General features: G+C 59.5%; 3 protein-coding genes across 7 annotated transcripts in view; 1 reads left to right on the forward strand and 2 right to left on the reverse strand.

The window, feature by feature from the left end:
* Positions 1–6,385, forward strand: part of ADORA1 (adenosine A1 receptor) — a 26,572-nt gene extending 20,187 nt beyond the window's left edge. For 3 of the 4 annotated variants that reach the window (XM_019638083.1, XM_019638085.1, XM_019638082.1), the window contains one exon: positions 3,300–6,385. In XM_019638083.1, coding sequence (XP_019493628.1) covers positions 3,300–3,936 — 637 coding nt within the window. In that variant the 3' untranslated portion in view covers positions 3,937–6,385. The remainder of the gene's footprint in view (positions 1–3,299) is intronic. The other variant, XM_019638086.1, reaches the window with a different exon arrangement.
* Positions 5,374–12,870, reverse strand: MYBPH (myosin binding protein H). 2 transcript variants are annotated; one of them, XM_019638081.1, is made up of 11 exons: positions 12,601–12,869; positions 12,389–12,523; positions 11,572–11,739; positions 9,455–9,543; positions 8,913–9,108; positions 8,607–8,746; positions 7,933–8,092; positions 6,707–6,843; positions 6,392–6,578; positions 6,077–6,127; positions 5,374–5,682 (listed from the first exon to the last, which is right to left on the reverse strand). In XM_019638081.1, the coding sequence occupies exons 1-10, from the start codon at positions 12,788–12,790 to the stop codon at positions 6,111–6,113; spliced, it is 1,419 nt and encodes a 472-aa protein (XP_019493626.1). In that variant the 5' UTR covers positions 12,791–12,869; the 3' UTR covers positions 5,374–5,682; positions 6,077–6,110. The 2 variants fall into 2 exon arrangements, with proteins under 2 accessions (XP_019493626.1, XP_019493625.1); XM_019638080.1 differs by having other exon boundaries at positions 5,374–6,127; positions 12,601–12,870.
* A 2,583-nt stretch (positions 12,871–15,453) lies between these two features.
* Positions 15,454–21,608, reverse strand: CHI3L1 (chitinase 3 like 1). The gene is made up of 10 exons (XM_019638137.1): positions 21,520–21,608; positions 21,370–21,405; positions 20,379–20,580; positions 19,904–19,960; positions 19,040–19,190; positions 18,220–18,341; positions 17,285–17,408; positions 16,641–16,823; positions 16,117–16,233; positions 15,454–15,977 (listed from the first exon to the last, which is right to left on the reverse strand). The coding sequence occupies exons 1-10, from the start codon at positions 21,542–21,544 to the stop codon at positions 15,837–15,839; spliced, it is 1,158 nt and encodes a 385-aa protein (XP_019493682.1). The 5' UTR covers positions 21,545–21,608; the 3' UTR covers positions 15,454–15,836.
* Positions 21,609–24,343: the final 2,735 nt, after the last annotated feature.

The raw sequence follows: 24,343 nt of genomic DNA on the forward strand, positions 1-24,343 counted from the left end.
CATGGACGTGCTGGAGGCTGGCCTCTCAGAAGAGGCCCTCATCCGAGCAGCCTTCTGTTGTAGAATGTAAGCAGGGACCAGCAGTCGTTGGATTCAGCAGCAAGTTCCCCACAGCTCCCAGCCGGGACATGCACAGGGGACTTCTCTCTCCCAGGGTGCCGTGATGGCTTGCAGCGCTAAGCCTATGACCTTCTCCGATTGAGCACCTACCTCTAATCTTTATCTCGGGTTCCCTGAGATGCACTCATGGGTGAGCCTGCCAAGGAAAGGCTCTGCCCTCATGATCTGACTCTCCTGGGGAGGACGGAACAGGTGTGTGTCCTATGGAGAGAGTCAGGAAGTGACCAGCTCTGTCAAGAAAGTCAAAGACCACAAAAGCTGTGGAGGGCTGGGACTTTTGTGTGGTGGTCAGGGCTCTTCCCTGAGGAGGTGACATCTGAATGACAGGCGAGCCTTCCCCGACTGGGGCAGATGAGCAGTAAGTACAAAGGCCCCACGGAGGGCCTCCTGTTACTTGGTGGAGACTGCACAGCCCTGATGGCGGCCCCTCACTGGCTGGTTCCCAGTAGGGAGGCGAGGCCTTTTGCTGGATTTGGGAGGGACATCCCTGAGTGCTGGAGGCACATTCAGCACCCCCACCTCTGTTCACCCCGGGACTTGCAGCCTCTGCTTCTCTCTCCCACATGTAGGGAGAGGTGAGCTTCTCCCGGCCCTTCCTGTGAGAGCCTGCCCCACCTCAGCCAAGGTCCTGGGTGCAGCCGTTTCCCACCACGGAGAAAATAGCAAGAAAAACAGATGAGAACTGATACCCTAAGCTGCAGGGTCTGCTGGGACCTGACCCTGGAGGAACCCCAGGAAAGCTGTAACCCTGGGGCTCCAGGCAGTCGGGAAAGGCTGGGGAGGAGGGGGGCACCTCTCGAGCTAGAAGTTGCCTCCCCGTCCTCTCCCACTTGGGACACTGTCAGTACCCACTCCTCTCTCAGTGGGTCATCACTGTCCACATGTGGGACCTGGGCTCTATCCCCCCAGTCCTCAGGCTGGACAGCACAAGACGTCACCTTGTCCCCCCACATCTCTGGGTGGTGCCCTCTCTGAACAGGTCCAGACGTTCCCACTTGGAAGCTCACAAGAAAGGGACATTCCCCGCCTCCAGGTGACTCACCGTGAGCCTGTTGCCTCAAGGACAGGTGGTCTTGGAGTCAGGATACCTGGGCAAGTTATTGCCCATTTCTGGGCCTTGAAAGTATAATCTGTGAAAGGGGGATTCCGTCTGTGCTGCAGTCACCTCACAAGATGGCTGTGGGGGTTCCCTGAGGCATGAATGTGAAAGGGCTGTGTAAGCAATGACTGTGATGAGCGGTACCTGGCCCCTCGGTTGCAGCCCATATGGTCCCGCGGAGGCCGGCCCTGGGGACCCGTGTCCCTCACTTTCTTCTCTCTTGACAAAATGATCTGTGCTCTTTTGGTCTTGTCCCACTGACTCACGCCCAGAGACTGTGTCACTCTGAGGCCATCAGGAGCAGGCCCTGAGCCAGATGTTCACACAAGCCGTGGCTGAGACACTGGAGGTTTTCCAGGTGTGAATGTTTCCAGGGCCTTGGATGTGTGGGAGCCCAAGCACAGGATGCTGGGCTATTTACAGTCACATCTTCTGGTCCTCACACTTGGAAGTAGGTCCCACTATCCTATTTTACGGAGGAACACCTGACCTAGTTGGTTGCAGACCTGGGATCCAAATCTGGACCTCTGACTCCAGGAAGGTCACCCTGCTGGGGACCCACGAGGAGGGGATGGGCTTCGGTTACAGCCAGAGAGCAAGGACTAGAGCTAAGAGAACCCCCGGCAGCTTTCAAGGCCCCTCGGTGCTTTGGAGACACAAGTACGCTATGATCACAGTGTAGGGGAGGGACCACTGCACCCAAGGTGTGGGAGTCGTCCAGGGGCCTCAGTGTCCCCATTGGAAAGATAAGGAAGTTGGAAATGAAGTTCCCAAGGTCCCATCTAGTGCTCGCTTTCCCGATGGGGCGGGACGCCCCTGACTCCTCCCACCCCCAAACCACTTTCCCTCCATTCACATAAAGCTTTCACGGAGCAGTGGGCTTGGTTGGCTGGAAAGGCGCCCAGGATGAGAGGGGCCGGAAGGATCGCTTTGAGGGAGAAAGCACCCTTCCCACGGGGGGGTCCAGTAGCTGTTGGCACGCCCAGGAGTGCCCTCCGTGCGTAATGGGAACTGCCTTGGAAAATAACAACTGGGCAACTGCTGTGCTGAGCCAGCTTCTCGGCACAGAGATGGGCGGCCAGCCTTTGGCACGCACTCCAAGGCCGGCGTGTGGGCAGAGGGCATGCTGGCTGCTGGCAGCGTCGCTTTAGAGGGACGTGGGGACACTGAAACCCTCAGCCCTCAGTAGGGGGTGGGCAGCCGTCACGCTCATGGATAGCCCCATCAGTTTTCATCTTATTCAAATGTTTTCATCTTCTGTGTGTGTCCTGGTCCTGACATGTGAAAGCTTGGTAGCCCTGTCCCTTGACATCGTCCCTTGTGTTTCCTTCAAAGGACATGTCACAAACTGTAGTTGTCTTGTTGGCTCACTTCCTTACCTTTGTGTTACCTGTGTTATCCTAAAATGCGAGCTGCGGTGAGGCGGGATCCTATCTGGTCGCTAACAGAACACTCAGAACCGTGCGGCTGGCAGGCAGCGCCTATGCCACGTAGGTGCAATCCGTCCGTGTGGTGAGCACTCAGTGAGCCTCCGCCTCGTCTCCTCTGCTGAGGCTGACTCCCAGTCGTCCTGGCTGCGCTCAGCCCTGAGATCAGCCCCTCAGGAGACGAGCCCCGTACAGTGGCTATAGGGGAGGGGAGTCAAACGGGGGGTGGGGAGGGGGCAGTGGCCCGGGGGTGGCACACGGCCTGCAGGACGAGTGGTGCAGGCTTCTTAGACCGTCATGCCAGCTGGCCTAAGGGGGTGTGTTTGGCCAGTGTGGACACATGTTAGGAGGCTCAGGACAGCACTGCTGCCTTCTGTGTGGCCTTGGGCAGCCACGCCCCTTCCACCCCATGAGGGCTGCCATAAAGCGGCACTGCCAACAGGGAGTGCCAAGCACACGCGAGCGATTTTTACTTTGCCGATTTTATTAAAACTCCTAAACAGCGTCCTTAGCTTTCTCTCATGATTTCTGTCATTAACCTCTGCGCATGGCCAGCTCTGGCCTAAATCTCAGGTCCTGTCACCCCAAGACAGCACCTCCCCAGCGCTGGGCCTGCGCGGAGCGGGGCCTCACTTCTGCCTTCCTCTCCCCAGGTACAAGGAGGTGGTGACGCCGCGCAGGGCTGTGGTGGCCATCGCCGGTTGCTGGATCCTGTCCTTCCTGGTGGGCCTGACACCCATGTTTGGCTGGAACAACCTGAGTGAGGTGCAGCGGGCCTGGGCAGCCAACGGCAGCGTGGGCGAGCCCGTGATCAAGTGCGAGTTCGAGAAGGTCATCAGCATGGAGTACATGGTGTACTTCAACTTCTTCGTGTGGGTGCTGCCCCCCCTGCTGCTCATGGTGCTCATCTACCTGGAGGTCTTCCACCTGATCCGCAAGCAGCTTGCCAAGAAGGTGTCGGCCTCCACGGGCGACCCGCAGAAGTACTACGGGAAGGAGCTGAGGATCGCCAAGTCGCTGGCCCTCGTCCTCGTCCTCTTCGCCCTCAGCTGGCTGCCCCTGCACGTCCTCAACTGCATCACCCTCTTCTGCCCCTCCTGCCACAAGCCCAGCGTCCTCATCTATATCGCCATCTTCCTCACGCACGGCAACTCGGCCATGAACCCCATTGTCTATGCCTTCCGCATCCAGAAGTTTCGTGTCACCTTCCTGAAGATCTGGAACGACCACTTCCGCTGCCAGCCAGCGCCCCCCACTGACGAGGCCCCAGAAGAGAGGCCTGCTGACTAGACTCGACGTCCTCTGTGGGCTCCCAGCTGCCCACACCCAGAGCATCCGGCCCAGCCGCAGCGCCCCGCTGTCCCACCTGGCTCTGGGAGCCTCCCCTGGCGATTCCCTGCACCTCTGGGTTCTGGGCGAGGTTTGGGGGGCAGCCCATGGGGAAGGGAACAGGTAACCTGAGGGGAGGAGGAAAGTGGCTGGAGTCTCCCCACCTGCAAGACCATCCTAAGGGCAACCCCGGCTTCAGGCTGGGTGGGGCCTGGGGACACTGGGACGGAGAAGGGCCTGTGGACATGGAGGGGAGCTGCTTGTCCTACAGGGACCAAGCTTAAAGACAGGAGAGGATGGAGTGAGGGGGAGAGACCGGGCGTCTTGGCCTTGTTCTCTCTCCTTTTCTGTCGGAGAAGGTGGCCAGAGCCACTGAGGGCCGCAGTCAAGGAGCCTCAGTCCCCACCTGCCAGGGACCCCGTGCCTCCAGCCATGCTGGCTGCCAGGGCGCCTTCTCTCCTTGTCCCGAGAAGCCCAGGATTAGACTTGGGGGATGCAGAAGGAGCTTGATTCTACACCAGCCTTTGCCCCCAGAGCAAACGTGGAGGTGTAGCCTCATGCAGCCATCAGGTGGCAGCCTTGAGCAGCCCGGAGAGGAGACTGGAGTGTTAACCGCTTGTCATCTGGGCCACCAGGGCCACCAGTCCCCGCAGACGGGCCTGGACGCTCCTAGGTGACACCCATCTATGCTGCTTCTGGGCCTGATGGAGGCACGCCAGCTCTTGGGAGCATTCTGCCAGGAGGAAGTGTACAAGAGACTGTGGGCTGACTGTGGGCGCTGGTGGGATGAGGTGTGACAGGCTGGAACAGGACAGAGACCCTCCTCCTGAGAGTGTGGGTGAGAAGGGCTTGCTGGCATCTACCCTCAGTACCCCTGGCATGCAACCCAGTTTTCAGGGGTTTGGAGGCACCTGGGGAAGGTTTGCCCCCTGCCGACCCCAAAGCCCTTTGCACAGAAGGGTGAGGGCGTGGTTCTGAGTGTGAGCGGCTACTCCAGGCCCTCCCTCTCTCAGAGGTGCATTGTCTCCTGGCTCCCAGGGAAGGCCACCTGGCTAATCAGAGACTGAACCCTCATGGAGAGCACACGGCGGGCCACCCGCCCCCACCACCTCAGAGGAGGACAGACAGCCTCGGCTCGGAGGAAGCCGTGGTGGGGCGGGTGGGAAGTGGGAGGGGGCATATGGAGGCCATCAGAGCACGAAGGGCTCCAGGGAAGGGCTTGTCCTTGTCCTTGTCATCGTGGGGTAGCAAGCTCTGAATGTGAAAACAAGAGCCTGAAAAATCTCACGTCTGGAAAACCCCAATGACTCCTTGGGTCCCCTCCCACTGGTACCTTCACAATGTCATACGTGGAGGCACCCAACACGATGACGCTCGCTGTCACAGACGCCCCTGCACTGTCACACCACACACCTTTATTTGACTGCTTCTCGCCCGGCACACAACCCTTTGCAGAGGCACTCTGGTGTCGGCATCTTCCAGTGCCCCTCGTGCCCGGAAAGCCGGGGCTGGTTTCTGCCAGGCCCGCTCCTGAGTTCCAGGCTCCAGACTTGGGGGAAGGAGGCTGGAGCAGAGCCATCAGCCGTCACCACGGAAATGGGGGTCTGGGTCATCCACAGAGCTGGTCCTGGTCCTGGTCCTGGTGGGCCTGACATGCCTGACGTCCCAGGCCCTCAGCAGCTGGCAGATCACATGCTTTAAGAGCCCCTGGTGTGGGCAGAGCTGGGCTGAAGAGGTGGGACGGGGCGGGGAGCAGCCCTCCAGACCTCCCTCCCTTGGGGTCCAGTGCCCGGGCCTGAGCTCTGCGCACGTCCTCACTGTCCAGAGGCCTAGAACCATCTGCTCAGGGAAGGCAGGCACACATCGCTGTCCCCACTTTTCTGATGGGAAGACAGGTCCAAGAGAGAGCCCTGGCCTCAGGTCACTCAGAGCCAGGCCTAGACCGTCCTCCGAGTCACTGCCATCCAGGCCTCACTGGCATCGCCTGCATGCCACGCTGTCCTCACGTCTCTGAGACACCCTGAGACTGCGTGTGTGGCCGCCCCCCTCCTCACCCCACCCCAGAGGCAGTGGCGGGGGCGGGGCAAGTGCAGCCGATTACCTTCCTCTTCGTCAGAGCCTCCTCCAGCTGCTCTTCAGTGTGTGGCTGAGGCTGGAAGAGATCCCACAGGTCAGCGCTGGGGTTGGGGGGTGGGTGTTGGGAACCCAAGCAGGGAAGGAAGGATGAGGGAGGCTCAAGGTGCACCCCACTGCTTTGCCCACGGTGGGCCATACTCCCTCGTGGAAAGTCCTGACGGCCGGGTCTCTGTCTGTTGCCCTCTGTCTTGCCTTGGTTTTTAGCGCTCAGCTGCCTCCGTTCCACGGAAGAGGTGACTTCTGCCCTCCCATCCATGGAGACACCCTCATCAGCCCTCACCTTTGACCTCGAGCCGGCAGTCCACAGACGCCTCCCCCAGCACATTGGTGGCCTGGCAGGTGTAGATGCCGGAATCAAAGGGACTGGGTTTCCGGATCTCCAGGATGCAGACGCCGTGCTCCGAGAGGGCGCGGTACTTGGGGTCGCCCTTGATGTCCACTTTGTTTTTCATCCAGACAATCTTGGGCTGGGGGAGCAATGTCACAGGAGGCCTGGCAGGTGGGGGGCTGGGCGCGGCCCTCCGAGGCCGTCCTCAGGCCTAGGTGGACATGCCTGGTGAGACCCCTCAGCCCACCGCCCCCACCGCCCCCTCACCTTGGGTGACGCCCGGACACTGCAGAAGAGCTGCGTGCTGTAGCCAGGGGTGGAAGTGTGGTCAGCCAGGGGCTGGGTGAACGAAGGGGCTTCTGAGAAGTCTCTCTCCACAAACCCTTTAGGCTTGGCAATAATTTCTGGGTTCAGGGAGAAAATGGGGTGAATGTGTGTTGCAGAAGGAGACCCCTTAGGACTGATCTCACCCCTTTCCCTCAGATAATCACTATAGCTTCCACCCAGCTATGTCACTTAGACTGCACAGCACCCCTCTGCAAGGGTAACTGTTGTCCCCACGTGACAGATGGGAAATACGGCCCCTAGAGGATGAGTGACTTCAGGGTGGACGAGCACGTGATGACTCCGGCTCTCCGGGTAGAGAGCCGATGGTCGGGAGGGAGGTCTGGGCATCACCAGGCGGGAGACAGCCCATTTCATCGTGACGCCTCCTCTGAGGCCCTGGGGCAGGGCCGTTAGGAAGCCAGGCATGGCCAGTGTGCAGAGTTCAGACGCAGAATGTCTCAACGGGGCGAAGCTGAGACCATGCTTGGGTGGCAGGAAGGCCAGAGAGGTGACGAAGGGTGCAGAGCAGCAGCCCGGAGACCACTTCTCATGTCTGTTTGTCTCTGCAGACCTGACTGGCTCTCCTTTTTCAATAAAAATTTCCTCCTAACTCCGCACATCTCAGGCTGGAGTTAGAAAGAGTGTGCCTTCCGGAGCCTCCACGACTGTGTGTGGGGGAGGGCCCTGGAGCACGCAGGGTGACAGGGAGAAAGGGCTTGGAATTTCACATTTGGCACAGGGGGCCATGCCCTGTGTGGAGACAGTGGATACTCGTATCTCTCTCGTCCATCTGTGTGGGTCATATTAGGGTTGCGAGGGCTGTGCTTGCAGCACACTTGCCAGAGTTCACTATCCATACTCGTTGCCCTTCAGACGGTTCCCCTGGGACATGCGCGTGAGACCCAACCACCCCTATGATGCTAGCAGCCACTTGCATCTTTAGAATAAATACACATCCTCCTGAGGGGTAATTCTTGTTGGCATGGGTCTGCTCTGATGCGTTTGTTAAATCAATCCCCACATCCGTTTCTTTACGGTTGCTGCTGTGTGTGGGTGTGGACAGGGCAGCACCGGTGAGAAGCCCACAGGGAGGGCAGCTGCCACATCAAGGAAAAGACAGAGATGCGAGGGGGGAACCCGCATTGTTGGTCCCGGCCCAGACCCACCTGCCTTCTGGATGTGGGCAAGCTCCTTGGTGACAGCGGCCGAGGCACTGAGTCCACACAGGTTTTCCGAAAAGACCCGGAAGGAGTAGGAGTTGCCCACCACGAGGTCGGAGACGGTGCAGGTTGTCGGGTGGTAGCGCTCCAGCACTGTGAACCATTGCTGCGGCCGGCCGGCCTGTCATCTCCCCTCTCAGCCCGCCCCCCGCCCCGCCCTCAGAGCGTTCCTTCTGTGCCCAGTCCCTGCGGGGGCTGAACCTTCTAGCCTTGGGCTTGAGGAACTTTGAATTGGGAGAAGGGGCCCCTGGGTCGTTCAGATGACCTCTCTGGGGTTCTCAGAGAATTCTGGAGGCTTGCACTAAAGTGTGGGCCGAGCACCTGCAAACTGTGAGCAGCTGAGAGCTTCTCAGAAGCACAGGCTCTCAGCTCCACCCTGAATGTATTGAATTAAAATCTGCATTTCAGCAAGATTCCTGGGTGATCCCTATGCTCATGACATTTCCAGAAGGGCCACCTAGAGTCTGAAGGGCCTCAGAGAGCTTCCCTGGCAGTCTTCAGGGGGAAACAGATCTTGCCAAAAGCCACACGAGGAGCCAGGCTAGCTGCAGGTAGACTAGAATTCAGTCGCTGGTCTCCCGGGGGGCTGCCCTCCCCCCATCTGCTCTAGGAAGCCTCACCCCTGTCTTGCTGTCTGCCTTCTGCACCGTGTAGCCCAGAAGCTCCGTGTTGCCTGTGTCCTGGGGCGGCGTCCACTGGAGGGCAGCATTGCAGCCCCAGACGTCCAGTAGCTTGATGCTGCTCGGGGGTCCAGGTTTCTCTGCAGGCCCAGAGTGTGAGAGGGACTGGGGTGGGGGCTGGACCTGCCACAGAGCCCGGCACCCAACATCTTGTTCCTCTCTCACGCCATGGCCGGACCCCGTGTGGTCACTCTGTGGTAATAGGTAGGGGTCAGGGTCCAGGGCGGGCAGCCTCCCAGTGCCTACCAGTCACCAGGATGTTGACGGCGGCCTTCGCCTCCAGGCCTTCCAGCCGCACGGTGAGCTCGTAGCAGCCTGAATCTGAGCGCTGGGCTGAGCGGATGAAGAGGATGGAGTCTTGCTGCCCAGTGCGCACGCTCACCCGCTGGCTGTCCACGGCGTGGCCGTTGTGGGTCCACGAGGCCTGAGGCTTGGGGTTCCCCTGGGGGGGAGAAGACCTGTTGTGAAGGAGGAACCAGGCACCCGCCCCCCCCCCAACTCCAGGTCTCTGGGGCTGTGTCCTGGGAGCCACCCAACAGCCCTGCCCACGAGGGGCAGCGGGCGCTGGAGCCCCAGGTGCTGCCCAGAGCCCCACCCTCCAGGTGTCCAGCCAGCCTGGGACAGACTGTCCTGTCCACAGGCTGGAGAATGTGCATGACAGGGCAGGTGGGCAGGGCCATCTTGGTGGCCGACACCCCCAGGGATCCTCACATCTTCTGGGCTCCTCCGACCACCTCAGATGGGGGCCTGATGTCCAACCGCACTCACGCGCGGCAGGAGACACCCACCTGGAAGGGGATTTGCAGGTTGACCGTCTGTCCCACCTGGCGGATGTAGGTCTGACGGAGGTGACGGGGGACACGGATCTTGGGGCCCTCTGCATCAAAGCGAGAGTCCAGGCTCAGTGCAGCAGTGGGTGCTGCTGGGCGAGGGCTCCTGGCTGCGTCCTGGGGTCACCTCCTTGTGGGAAGGGCAGGGTTTGCTCCCGAGGCCCAGGGGCCCAAACCCCAAGGAGCCTGGGGACCTGAGAGCCAGGAGGTCCCTGTGGTGTGAGAGCTGGGCGCCTGGATCCTGCCAGGCTGGGGTTGCTTGCGCCTGCAGCCTGCGTGCCCAGAATGAGGGCAAAGCCTCTGCCCCCCAACCCAGCACGCTGCCTATAAGGGACCCTGTGTCCCTTCTGCCCACTGTCCTGTGCCCAGGTCACGGGAGGGTTAAGGATCTGTCCCTTCCTAAATGACACCAGAGCAGACATACCCTCTTCTTCCTCTGTCACCCCTGCCCACCTTCAGTCTCACAGTTGGGAAGTCCTTCCCCAAATCAGACCACCTCCCTGGCTGTCGCCTAACCAGGTGCAGCCCCCGAGGCCACTGGCATTCCGAGGGACACTGCCGCAGTCCCGGCCACTGTCTCCCCTGCCTGCTGGCCTGGGGTGGTGGTGACTGAGGCTTCTCAGTAGCAAACAGGTGGCAGCAGTTGGTGGCACGCAGGGCGGATGGGAGGGGACAGTGAAGGGACACTGTGTCTCTGAGGATTAGCTGTGTGGCACTTGGCTCTGGAAGCATCAGGCACGGAACGTTTGGCAGCTGCAGGTGACCAAGCATGGACAGCTGCGCAGCCGAGGACCCTGGGCAGGCCTCCACCCTGCCCTGCCCGTGAGGACGGCCTGGCTGTCCCTGTGTGCTCACGGCCGCCTCCCACTGTTCTCTCCAGGAAACCCCCCTGTCTCCTGCCAGAGGAATCTCGGTGGAGTGGTGGGTGCCGAGTCTGGCTGCCAGTGTCAGGCTTCGGAGCGGAGGCCTGGGCTCTTGCGGCGTCTCAGTCGCAGCTCTCTGGGGCCTCTGGAGGAGGTCCAGGACCCTTGGTGGTTCTGAAAACCACTGAGCAGACCCCCTGCCACCTGGCAGGGTGTGGCTGGTCCTGTGTGGAATAGGGTCCTGGCAGGGCTGCCACCATAGGCTGGGTCACCTCCAGAGAGTCCCTGGGCCTCTCGGACCAGCAGTGACAGTCCACGATTCTACGCTCCGCATGGGTCCCACATCCCTCATGACTTAAGAGTTGAGAAGTATTTCCCTGAATCCAAACTTGACCCCTCCCGTGGCCATGAAACCCCTTTCTGGAGGCCAGAATCGTGGGCTCCCTCTCTGGGGGGTGGGGAGAGGGAGCAAGGGTTGGGTGGAGAAGGCCTCAGACCACCTGCTGGTCTGTGTCTCTCTTCACCTGGGACCCTGGGCCATCCCCAGAGACCTTGGATTAGACCGAATGACTCACTGCCATTAACAGACTGAAACCCGACCAGCTCTGGGACGGAGGCAAGGGTAGGCTTGAGGCTAATGCACCCTGCAAATAGAAATCTCAGCAAGGGACAACAGCTGGCCTCCCAGGTCCCCAGTGCGGTGCTGCCCTCTGGGAACGGAGAAACCTTCACGGGCCCTTGGCTTCCTCCCACCAGGGACATGGTGGAACCAGGTGTGAGCAGAGACTTTGCTCTGGCCCCACACCTGTGGGAGACCTGGAGCCCAGACCGTAGGAAACGAACAGACACAGGGCAGAAACGGCTTCCACGACCGCTGGAGGAATTGAGCTTAGAAAGGAGGAAGAGTGGGATGATTCTGGCTCTTGGACCTGAGGCCGGCGGCCTGGGGAGCTTGAGCTTTCGTTTCTGGGGTCAGGAAGCCCTTCCTCTAATGCTCGGAGGCTCGGCCACTCAGGGAAATGGCCTCTTGGACCTCCAGAGGCCCCTAACTGCTGAAGGACCTGGAACTGTCTTCAGGCAAGATGGTGACAGCATGTGGCTTGTGTGGGGACAGGGGACATGACCGCCTTTCCCCTCTGCCCACTGGCCTCAGTTTTTCCAGATATGGTGCCTGGGAGGGCCAGGGGCAGTAGATGAGAGGACGGGCTTTACCGATGGTCTCTCGGATGTGGACAGGCTGGTCCAGCACAGCTGGCGGGCCGGCCCCTGCAGGGCTCACAGCAGCCAGGCGCAGGCAGAACTTATCTCCCAGAGCCAGGTTCCGCAGGGTCTGCTGGGTCACCATCACGGGCCGGGCGTTCACAGGCACCCACTCCGAGGCTGGGGAGAGGAGAGAGCGCAGGGCTCTGGCTTTGTGGCCACGGGCTCCCTTCTCTCATGTGACCTGACGAAGCTGACCTCCCTCTCTGGGCCTCTTTTCTCTGGGCTCCCCGTCCCTGACTTCTCACTTTCAAAGGCATCAAAGACACCTGATATTAGAGCCCTGGAATGGTGGCCAGAGATGGGGTTGCTGGAGCTCAGAGCGGGTGGACACCTTTGCCAAGTCACACAGCACAGCAGGGGCCGAGGCAGAGCGCAGGCTGAGCGTGGAAGTGAACCCCAGACAGCGGCAGCAGGAATCTGGCCAGAGCGCCCGGTTCCCTATTTTTCTCACTGTCTCTTAGTCTAAGTCTCCCGCCCACCCCCTAGCTTCTCTGCGCTCTGCCTCCAGCTTACCCACCCCTCTCCCCCTCAGCAGGGTCCGCTGAGCTGTAGCACCGCCCTCACTTCTCATCAGAGCAGTGCCTTTTGCATCCCATCTTCCTGTGCTGTTACTCAGGGGCTCCCTGGAGCTGGAGGATGAGGGCCTCCCGAGGCCATGTGGGTTCCCCCGCCTGCGTTTCCTGACTGGCCAGTGGCGGGGTCTGGGGGCTTGTCCCTGCTGTGCCCAAAGCCCACGTCCCCTGGGCGTCTGCAGGGCTCGGCTCACCTCCCTCCCTGCGCAGCTCCAGCACGTAGCCCTGGAGTCCCAGCCTCCCCAGCCTCTCCGGAGGCTCCCAGCTCACAGTCACGGAGCTGTCACTCACATCCTCCACCGTCAGCAGCAGCGGGGCACTGGGCACGTCTGAGGGATAGGAGAGGGGATGAAGTGACGCCAAGAGCTCCCTGCCTCCCTCCTCCACCTGCCCCACTTCTTGTCACCTTCACTTGGGGGTGCAGGCTTAGTGGCCGTGGGGACAGGGGCCTGAGGGCTTGCCACAGGAGCCTGCTCTTCCCCGGGACTCCCTGATGCTGCCACTTCCTCCAAGGGCTCTGTGGGCCCCTTGGCCAACTCAGAGGCATTCTCCTCTGGACCATCAGCAGGGGCCTCCGAGGTGACTTTTCCTGTCATTGCTTGGCTGGCTGGGGGTCAGGCTGCAGTGTGCAGAGGTCCGCAGTGGAGGGTCGGGGCCTCCAGGGTGCCTGGGGCACCCAGGTCCAGGCTTATATAGCAGGGGCTGCCCCACCCCCAGTGAAGCGATTCCCAGCTGTGGGGTCAGGTCAGGGCGGGGGGCTGGGGGCGGGGAGCTCCTAGGCCAGGAATAGCTCTGGGGGAGGAACCCTGCACCAGGGTGCCTCGAGGAGTGCACTGTCCCATCTGTCCCTCACCGTCACCGCGATTGGACCTCAGTAGCCAGGTGCTGGTGTCCTGATGGGAGGAAGGCACAGACTGGGGAGATGGGACATTGCCAGGAGCCTGTGCCAGGGGTCAGGGCAGTGGGAATGACAGCTTCCATCTGGAGAATGAACCCAGCTCAGTGTGTGTTGGCCTCTGTGGGGTCACCTGTGCCCAACTCCTCAGCCTGGGGCTCGGTCCCAGAGGCCCGAAATAGCCTCCCTGGGGAGCACTCCCAGCTCTGCCTCTGGGGTCCCACATTCGCCTGTCCTCACATCCCCTGGGGCCTGAGGCTGAGGCCCTGGAGAGGGAGGGAAGCGGGGCGCCAAGGTGGGGCTGAGCGAGGCGAGGTCTTCCAGCAATGGGACCCCAGGAAGGGGATGTAAGGCCCCTGTCCCCGCCTCTCTGGGCCTCCACTTCCCTGTCTATTCCAGAGAGCATGATGACAGACCCCTGGCCCTTGGGGTGGGCTAAAGTCATACGGCAGATGTGGAAGAGACACTGGAGGGTGGCCGCACTCTGAAACTCCCAAACTCTTCAAAGTGGGGCATGGCTCGGGCGTTTGCAATGGAGGAGACGAGGCAGGTACAAATTTCCAGTTATCGATTCATTCACGCAATAAAACACTAAGATCGGTGATCATTTAATAAGCCAGAAACACCACGTGCCAGGGAGGGGGGCAGGCAACGAGCTCTGGTGCTGCTGAGAGAACGCTTTGGGAAGTGAGATGGCCCTCGAAGAACTGAAAGCATACGGCCCACACGTGGCCGCAGGAGACATGCCCCAAAACACCCTCTGCAGCGTTATGCTTAATGGCCACAGTCTGGGGGAAGAGCTGACCCTCAGCAGGAGGCACCCATCGCTGTGCGGTTTGTTGGCACCTAAAGTGGAGATGGGGTTAGCCTCCAGGTGGAACTCGGCAGACAACAGCAGGCTCTTGTCCTCCGGGGCATCTCCAGGTGGTGGAGTGCAGAGGACAGCAGATGGTGGTGGCAGCCTCTGCGTGGAGTTTAAGGAGACTGATGAGGCCCCATTTCCTGTCCAAGTGTTCACTATACAATAATTCTCCAAATTAAAAAAATAAATTTCAGGCACCCTTTAGCACGTACGATATAGCCCACAACTTAGAAGTCAGTTCACATGTAATTTACTCAGCCACAGGCAGTGTCCTTCCTGGGGTTCGGGCACAGGGGTGTCCCTGTTGGGGAGTGGCAGTGCAGGGCCTGGGGAGCCTCCTGGCTGGCCTTGCCTGAGCGCCTGTGGCCTCTGCCAGGTGACTCAGTGTGCTGTGCGCAGGGGCGGGCCCTGGAGACCAGATTCCCATCCCTGGACTCTGAGTCTGCAGCTATAAGTGAACGTGACTAACTGGGCAAGACCCTGAGTCAGCCCCGCAGAGCCTGTCCCCGGCGGGGGGTACAGGGGGCAGGGTGGAGGCCTGGCTGCCCTGGAGGGCTCACAGCCCCTGGGTTTCAAAGACCCTCGGTTGGTGGTGCGGGCGGTGGGGCGGGGTTTGGGGGATGCTTGGCCCTCGGGCCAGCAGTGAAATGTCAGGTACCCCCGAGGCCCCGGCCCAGTTCCCACTCGCTCTGCCTTTAGCCAGGCTGTGACCTTGGGACTAGTTGCATCTGCTCAGCTCCAACTGGTTCAGGTTTCAAGGAGGCTAATAGACCTTTCCTTCCCTACACCTTAAACTAGTGTCACAAACCACAAGGCTAAGACATAGACAGTACAAACGTCAGGGGGTCCATGAATAGATTCCCTGTTTGGAGTGTGCATCGGACACGCCTCAGACACGTGGCACGTCTTATAGCTGCCCACGTGTCCCAGGCCAGCCTGACAGAGGAGCCTTGATCTCTGTTGGGCTGAGGGCCCAGGGGAGAAAGGAGCAGGACTGAGGGCGGATGCAGCTACGGGAAGGGGAGGCGAGGGGACGGCTGGACGGCTGGCTTCCGAGGCTGCAGGCTCCAGCCCTGGGAGGAAGGGAAGCTGCGTGAGGTGACACTGGTGTTCCCTTCCTCGCCCGCATCTGGGGTCAGGGCTCTCCACACTGGCCTTGGGCTGGGTCCCACACCTCCCTCGTCAGAGAACATGGAGGGTTCGGAGTGAAGGGCTTCCCTCCTCCTCCCATGTGCTGCCCTTGGGAGCAGAAAAAGCTGCTCTCACCCAGCGCTGCACCCAGATGGCTCCCCGGCTTCACCCTCTTGGGCGAAGTCCATGGCAGATGGGTTTGAGGATGCTGGCCCCCTTTTGGGACTCCCTAGGTCTTGGCCGAAGCCAGGGTGGCCTCCCCCTTTGCAAGCCCAGGCCACCGAAGCCTGGGAGAGCAGAAACCAGAGGAGACGGGCCAGGCGAGCCCGGTGAGCCCACTGCAGCTGCAAAGATGGCCTGAAGCGAGTGCCAATGCTTTGAAGCTCTGGTGCTTTATTGAACATCTTGTGGCGGAGGAAGGGGGTGTGTGTGCGGGGCTCAGCTGTGCTCCTGGGGGTTCAAGTTGGGCTCTACAGAGGTGGCGTTAGGCTCCTTGGTGGTGGAGCTTGCCCAGTGGCGTCCTTTGAGACAGAGGCCTGGGGAAGGGAGCTGGAGGAAATCCCCTTGCACTGGGCTTGGGGCCATCGAGCGTTTCACTCATCAACAGTGTGTGCTGCCTCCAGATCCTCTGCTGCTGGCCCTGCACCAGAGCCTAGCTCAGGCCTCAGAGCAGTGGCCCTCTGCAAGGGGGTTCCGCGGAGGGTGACAGGTTCAGTAGGGTGGGCAACCTGGCTCCTTTGCAGGAGGACGGAGGCTAAGCCGCAGTGAGCGCGTCCTTGATGGCACTTGTGAGAGGGAAGGGCAGGTTCTGACCACAGAATGTGCCCCGGAAGTCGTCCAAGTCCAGGGCCCACACCATGGCGCCCGCCAGCTGCTGGTTCCGCAGGTACTGCACCTAGACGGGAGGTCCGACATGGTCAGGGCCCGAAACTCTGGTAACACAGCTGCCCCCATGCAAGGGACCCGCATGTGGTGGCTGCTCAGAGCAGGCTGTCCCTCTCCCTCTTTACCTGGGCATGGCCTTGGGGACCTACCTTGATTTTGACGCTCTCCGGGTCGCTGTACCCCACCCACTGGTTGCCCTTGGTGGCATAGGGAACCCGCTGGTCCAGGAGTCTATGGACCGTGGCTCCACGAAGCAAGTCACAGACCTGAGCAGAGAACAAGGCAGGGTGCAGGGAGCGACACTGAGACTGCAGGCCATAGGGTGCAACGCCCCAAGTCTCTGTCAGCCCCTGCTTCACCCTGCTGGCTACCAGGCCTCCAGACACTACTGGCTTTCTGCAAGCTTGTGTAAAACAGATGCAAATGTCCCAGAGCTGTGTGGCTTGACACTGAGGACTGGCCCCATGCTGCACAGAGCTGTAGGCTGGCGAGATTCAAAGGCACCTGCCTTTGGGCAAAGCTCTTTCCTGGGCTGGAAAGAGGGGTGAGGAAGCTTTCGCTGCCGGCTTAGTGTGCCTGGCCTCCCCCTCACCCAGTCCATTGGACATTGTTCTTATCCCCAAAGGAGCAAAGTGGGGTGCAGTGGGAGTCTTCCCTTCTCCCCAAGTCATACCTCATAGTAGGCCAGGGTTCCTTCCTCCTTGGTGAATCGGCCAGCTGTTCCAGGCCCTGAGGTGGGTGCTCCCACACCCGTCTCGGAAGAGGCCAGGGTAAAGGTCTTCGCAAAGGTGGGGATGCCCATCACCAGCTTCTCGGCCGGGGCCCCCAGCCGCAGCACGTAGCCCACGGAGTAGTCCTGGGTGGGGAGAGGGGCAGTGGTTAGCCAGGAAGGCTGGGTCCGTCCCCACAGGCCGTAGGATGCCCCTTCTTTCTGGGACCATGTCAAGTCTAAGATACATTGTACCGTTTCATTCTCAAAAGCCCCTCAGGAGCACAGGACAGGATTGTTACTACGTGACAGTCGCAGAGATCCGGTGACTGGCTCAGGTTCCATAGGACGAGCAGCCTAGACCAGACTCCTGGCCCTCAGCCCCAGCCTGGCCTCCGCCTCCACTGTGCCCTGCGGCCTTGTCAGGGAGGTCCTGCTCCTTTACCGAGAGGTGGAGCCCTGTGCTCCTAGAGCCTGGAGGACACATCGACGTGGGGCCTCGGTCTCCTCATCTGTGAAGTAGGCCCATGGCGCCTCCCTTGCAGGGGACTGAGGAGTGAGGGGTGGCATGTGGGCACCGGCCAGCCCCCGTCCTTCCGGGCACTCACAACGTTGTTGAACCTGTCAGCACGTGCATCTTTCTGGCCTCGGAACAGGGGGCTGTGATGTCCGGTGGTCTGGCGCCAGGCACCGTGGAAGTCGTACGTCATGAGGTTGATGAAGTCCAGGTGTCTGGGAGGAGGGGTGGGGGCCGAGGTGGGCATTGGAGAAGCTCTCGGCTTCACGACCACCACCAAGCAGGGTGTGAGCAGAGCATGCGGGCAGCCACCCACCCAAACCCAGTGGTGACCAGTGACCACACCCAGGGGGGATTGGGGCCCCACATGTACACTTAAGGTGGGAATGGGACCTTTCCATTCTGCCGCAGCACACATTTGGGGGTGACATATCATCTAGCCCTCACTCCCACCAAGTTCATCTCAGTGAGTGCAGATTAAAAGTGGCACCGACAGACAGCTGTGAGAAAATAGCAGGACCAAAGGCTGGCCCACATCTGCGACCCACACACAGGTGAGCGGCTGCATGAACGCGAGCTTCAGGTGTTTGGGGCAAATGTGAGAGCCGCCTCATGGCCACTCCCTAAGTGATCCATCTGAGCTCCGAGTCTGCAGCTCCCTGAGGTCATCGGAAAGGCAATTCTGAAGTGACAGGGCCTCGTCCCCCAGAGATCAGGCCCCAATCCGCTCCCTCTCAATGCGGGGCAGGTGAGGAGGGCTCCCTGGCAGTCTGGAAAGGACAAGTGCCAGCACTGCCACTGGGTCTGCAGCGAGCAGCCCGGCACACAGCAAGTGCCCGGTCTTTAGCTTCTCCTCCTGCCTTTTCCTCAAAGAAACGCTCAGCTCGTCGGCACAGCACCCCAAATGGGAAAGGAAGGACAGGGCTCACGGTGCCCCGTGGGCAGATGGGGACACTGAGGCACAGAGAGGGAAGTGACTTGCTCAAGCTCACACAGCAAGGTTCTCACTGCTGGAGGGGAACTCACTGGGCTAGCTGGGCGATGTTGTATCCTTGGTCAAGGGCCACCTTCCCAGCAGACACAGCCGCGCTGAGCAGGAGCCGCTCTGTCCCCTCCCGGGCCTCCCTCGAAAACTCAGCCTTCATCTCCTGGTTGGGAGAGAGGCAGGCAAGGGACAGACCGGGCTGTGGGAGGGGCCTGAGCGGGGAGGCGGCACCTCAAGCCCCTCCCTGGCCTGGTCTGTGGGCTGGGGTGGCAGCCTGACTGGGGTGCACCCATTTTTCCTAAAGACCTGTTGAGGCCAGTCTCGTCTCCAGAAGCCCTCGTCACACCCATCTCTACTCACTCACTCCTCTGCTGGAGGGACCATGATAGCTCTCGAATGATGGGACATGCTATGTTGGCCCACGGATGATGTGGAAAGAAATTTGCCTTTTGGTCTGTGCCTTGTTCGAGCTGGCACATGAGACCGCAAAATTCGGGAGCCTTATGTTGGTGCTGTGGACAATTTTTTTAGATGCTCTGCCCTGGGGTAACTGGACACGCTTGGCCTGTCTCCAGATGTGGCTGAGTGTCCCTGACACAGTGACACTCCACTGAGTGGGCAGTGATGAGTGGGTGCTTTGCCCCTTAGGGCCCTGCCCCGCCCCTGCCGTGATCACAGGCATCTTCGTGCTCTGCGAGTGCTCAGCACACAGGCCTGCTGGTCTTCCTGGCCCAGGTCCCAGGACCCTGAAGCCTGGGTGCCTCAGTCCCTCTTCACCTGCCCTCAGTAGGCCCTCAGGTGGAGGCAACGTCTGCCCAGCTCACGCCCTGGCGCCAGCCCCTTCCCTGCCCCAATCAGCACCTTGACCAGACTGGTGAGATGCTGCTTGTCCCTCCGTCCAGGGTACAGCCAGGCGAGGTCCAGCCCGTCGAAGCCATGGGCCCGCAGAAAGGGTGGCACTGACTTGATGAAAGTCCTGCGACTCTGGGCATTGGCAGCTATTTTGGAGAACCTAGGACCGAAACCATACCAGGAGAGTGGTCAAATCACTGGGTGCTTCAGCCCTCTGGAGGAGTTTCTGAGCCACGAGGAACGGAGACCGTGAGCCCAGAGCCCCAGGAGGCCACGGTCGGCACAGGAGGCACTTGCAGGTATGTGCTTTGGAGTCTGACATCCCTGGGTTCCAAGCCTGGCTCTGAACAGGCTCTAACCTGACTCTCAGTGACCTCATCTGGAAAATGGGGTAAATATAATATCTCAGTGCGACTGTGCGGATCACATGTGACAATGGCTGGAAAGGTATCTCACACTTAGAAATCAGTCAGTAAGTGGGAGCTGTTGGGGCCGTACCCCACGCCCTTTTCCAGCCCTATTCCAGCTGTACCCACTCCAGCAAGTCCTCCAGGGTCCCTACTCCTCAACTTCCTCATCCTTTCCATCTGTGTCCTTCCAGCCCTTAGGACGTATCCCTCAGAAGACCTTTGTTGTCAGGCCTGAGGGTAAAAAGAGAGTTGGCGAGGAAGGAGAACATCCACTGTCACCTTGCTGTGTGACTCTGGCAAGTCCCTCTCCCGCTGTGGGCTCTGGTTTCTTGGCGTCCCACGAGGCAGGCCCCTGACAATAATTTAGGACCCTGCACGTCGCCCCGTGGCCCCCATGTGGTGGGTGAGTGGAGACCTACGCCTCCTCACCTGTATCCCATTATCCTTGGGCAGTGAGTCATACCTGTGAGAACCAAAGTTCCATCCTCCAACAGACAGGAGAGTCTTCAGGTTGGGGTTCCTGTGGGCACAGGGAGAGGGGGCAGGGTGGAGTAAAGTTGTTGTGACACAGCCTCCCATGTTTGGGAGGCTGACTTGGGCCTCGGAGGCCCTTCCAGCTCTCAGGTCCAGTATTCTGACATCATAGGCTACTTTTGTCCCCCACGTTAGCATATGGAAAACAGAATGTGAACGGTCTCCATGCTTCCTGGAGAGGCAGATGGGGGTGGGCGCCTGCTCGCAGAGGAGCTCAGCACTGGCTTCTTCTCCCATCGGCCTGGACCATCAGCCCAAATACTGCCCGACACCTGCCAAGGCCTCCAGGTATCCACCCAGAGGTGAGCGCGGGGGCCCTCGCCGCACTCTTGGGCACAGGTGACCAGCCTGGGAGCAGCCCAGCAACCCCGTGTCCCTCCAGGTTGGCCAGCCCGTGGCCCCACCTGCTCTTCAGTGTGTTCAGTGTGCCGTACAGCGTCACGTCATTCCACTCCCAGGTGTCAATCTCGTTGTCGCTGATGTTGGCAAAGCTGTAGATGACGTGGGTGCACAGAAAGGGGTCCACGGCGTCGGGGAAGCAGCTGCCGTCACCCTCCCGGTACTGGGACCAGCTGGTGTAGTAGCAGACCAGCTTGTATGCTGCACCTGAGGAGGAGTTTTGGGGGGGGGGGCCTCTGCTGAACCCTGAGGTCAGCTCCAGGCTGTGGGGAGGCAGCGTGAGCACTTGGAATGCTAAGTGAAAGCAGACTCCCGGTCCTGTGGAAATCAGGCCTATTGTGAAAATGGTTGGAGGAGAGCCTGCTGTGTGAGCACACTGCACACCAAGAACAGGATGAAATGGGGCCTGCTGCAAGCAAAGAAGGCGTCCCAGAGCCTCCGAAGAGCAGGGGACCCAGCCCAACACAGCCAGAGTCACAGACCTGGCTGCAGGGTGGGGCCTTGCCAGGCCCTTGGCTGACAGGGTCTGGTCCCTCTGTTCTCTGCCCCTAACCTGTAACCCACCCAGAGCAGCAGTCCCCAGGTCCCCTCAGCCCACACCCGAGCTGGGGCACGGTGTCAAGGGACCAGGAAGTCCTTCCTCTGCTCTCATCCTAATCCCTCCTGTTGCAAAGGGAGTCTGTCTGCCTGCCTGGTGATGGGGGAGGAGCAGAGGCTGGCGCTCATCCCAGCAGTGATTCCCAACAGGTTTTCATTGAGCCTGAGCCTTTGAAAGATTCTTAGTTTGAAGCATTTCTAATATACAGAAAAGTAGAAGTAGTATAATATAACAGACATAAAAATACTTATCACCTCCATTTAACCAGTGTTAATATGTCTGAGCCTTCTGAACCACAGAAGCTGGAAAAGTGCTCCCCTCTGCCAGTACCTCCTGTGCACGTCCTCCCCACACCCCTGCCCCCCAGGACCCCCAGGATCTAAAAGGGGGTTACTCACAGCTCTGGAGCAGCGCCAGGACCAGGACCACCGAGCCTGAGGAGAAAGCCAGGGTTAGAGCCCTCCCCGGGCAGGTAGGAGACAAGACTCCTTGGCCAGTGGCTCTGTGGGCTGTTGGGGCCCTTCCCTGAGCACCCCCAACCTAGAGACCTGCGCAAGCCACCCCCCGACCCATCCTGGCTGCAGCAGAGAGGGGGCAGGTGTGGCCTCGTCCCGTGTGCGTGGGCCTCCCACTTTCTTTATACCTGTCCCCCTGCACTCCCAGGGCCCCGAACCATCCCATTTATGGAAACCGAGCTGTCAGTGACGGAGCTGCCAGGCTGGGGCTTTGGGGGAGGAGCACTGGGGCCCTAGTGGGTGATTGAGAAACCAGGCGATTTTGAAAACTTGGGCCCCCCTCCATGAGGCCCCTGCCAGCAAAAGAGCCACCAACTGACCGCCTGGGGCTCCTGGGGTGACTCAGCCTCGCTTCCAAAGACCTCCCTCCCACGTCTGCAGCTTTTCTAGCCAGCACTTTCCGGGCATTTCTGGCAGCCCGTGTGCCTTGGCCCTTGGCTGGGTTGAAACTGTAACTCACAGAGCCTCAGACAAGGCTGTTCCTGACTTTCTCCCCAAGCCCAGCACCCCGCCTGACCCACGCTCCCCCTCAAGCTCTCTCGGGGAGCTGTTTTCCCACAGCCTGGCTTGAGAGAAGAGGCCTTGTAACAACCACGTGCTGATTATTTAAAGGAAAAGTCAGAGAGGACTGGGAAGCTCCGGAGAACACTCTAGGGCTGGTGCTTTCTGTTTGAAATGCCACTTAGAATGAGCAGAAAGGGTCTGCTGCATGCCTGGGGCTGGCGCAGCAAAATGCCAAGAGGGAACACGGGCGACTCCTGATCATCTCAGATGGGTAATTTCCACAACCTCTGCTCCGCTCCCAGTGTTGCTTCTGAAGCCCAGCCCTCCCTCATGAGTCCTCGCCAGTCTTAGCATAAGACCAGAACTTTCTAAAAGGGCTGTGCAGGGTGGAGCCCTGCTTGTGGAGACACTTTTTGGCCAGCGATCCAGCACAACTCCTTTCTCTGCAGGCTGTAAATTAATTAACAGGCAGTGAGTGAAAAGTTCAGAACACCAAGAGCTAGATTGGGGAAGAGGGCTTGTCAACAAAGTCCTTTTCTTTCTACAGTGACATTAGGTGACCTTCTGATGTTGGCTCTCGGTGAGCTCTCTCCCTCTGTCTCTGTCTCCCTCATTTCCTTTCCTCTGTCAGTAAAACTGGAACGAGTCCCCCTCCTTTTTACTGTAAGAGGAGTGGACAGAAAGCAGTGTGTCCGGAGTTGTACTCTGTGAATACTAAAGCATCAGAGCTGCTCCGTTTTGAGGCCACTGACTCCTTTTTTGCCTCGGTGATGGACAGCAGTGAAAGGCGGTGATAACTTCTCCTCCTTTATTTGGGGCCCTGAGAAGTGGACTTCCTCTAATCTCCAACTGAGGTGTTACAAAGTATCATGCATACAAAAATTTTCATAACAGGATGTAGGATGTTAAGAAAACACCTCCTATTTTCGCTCTCTTCCTTAGTTAACAATTACTTCATAGGCTCGGACTGGCCCAAGACTAGTTGTTGTGTGCTCCCCCAAACTCATTTTATTAATTTCACATGTTCTGCATGAAAGTGGCTTCACGACCAGTGGCCCTGGGCCTGCCTCAGTGGGGTTGGCCAAGGTCCCAAGGCTCAGCAGCCCAGGTCACCCTGTCCCTTCCCTCCCTATACCCCACCCACCCTCCTCCAAATCCAAGCACTTGCTGCACTGTCTCCCACCACGGAGTCTTTGCATACGCTGTCTACGTGTCTGTCACTAACTATGAAGGCTTTATGCTACTTGCAAGCTAATGAGACAGCCAGTTTCATGGATTCTGGCTGGAGACACCAGAACCTAGGAGAGAGACAGAAGACTTGTTCATGATGCAGCAAGCAGCATGACCATCATGTTTGTGTCACTTCCTGTGAGGAAGCAGCGGCTATCCTGAGTGGTTGCCTGGGCATCTCAGCGTGACAGCCCTGCTGACCCGACTTAGGGTCCTGCCACTAGTTTCTGCTCTACATTTTCTGGGGCACCTTTTTATAATAGCCACTTAAGAGTTGAGCACGTGGCAGTTGGTGACCTCTGCCCCCACCACCTTATAAGCAATAGGTGCCTGCTCCCATCTGCTGCTCGCTGGTGGCTGGGGACAGGGGACAGCCCTTCTCCTGGCGCACTGCAGACCCTGGGTGTATATTGAAATTGCTTTCAACCAGAACGGCCTTGGGGTTTTCATTTCCCCAAAGTGGAAGCTTGGATGCTGACAGCTACTTGCCGACCAGGTGTGGGCAACTTGTTTCTCCTTGGTCTGCAAGTCGTAATCTGCATAGTCTAAATTTAATGCCCCAGCTACAGTCCTCCAACACACTTTTCTTGGCCCCAAGTTCCAGGAGGGGGAGGCTGGAGCAGCTTGTGCAACCCAGCAGGGGAGCTCTGAGTGTAAGGAACACGATCTTTTATAATGGGCAGTAAGACTGCCTCTCCTTGGACCTGGAGGGAGATGTTATCTTCATTTTACTGGACAGTAAACAAACCTGCCTTTTGCTCCAGAGGGAAACACTGTGTATTTCCAAGGCTGTTGGCTACAGAAACATCATTGTAAAGGTGGTGTGGTGTGGGAGTTCACAGCCGGTGCCTCAGCTCCTAAGAGACGCAGAAATGTGAGACCCATGGAGAACTGCCCCGCAACGGGCCCACCTTTGGCCAGTCACTCGTCTTTCTCCTTCCCACTGTGGCTCGGCAGGCACCTTCCCGTGAGGGAAACCTCCAGCTGGGGCTGTCAGAGCACTTCGGACCTCCCTTCCCAGCACCTGACTCAGTTATCACTGTACATTTGGCATGTAGAGGTAGGTGTCTCGTGAATGTCGGCCTCCCCGGCCAGACTGTAAACACAGTGAACGCAGGAACTG

Source organism: Hipposideros armiger, unplaced genomic scaffold, assembly GCF_001890085.2.
Source record: "Hipposideros armiger isolate ML-2016 unplaced genomic scaffold, ASM189008v1 scaffold_37, whole genome shotgun sequence".
NCBI lineage: Eukaryota > Metazoa > Chordata > Mammalia > Chiroptera > Hipposideridae > Hipposideros > Hipposideros armiger.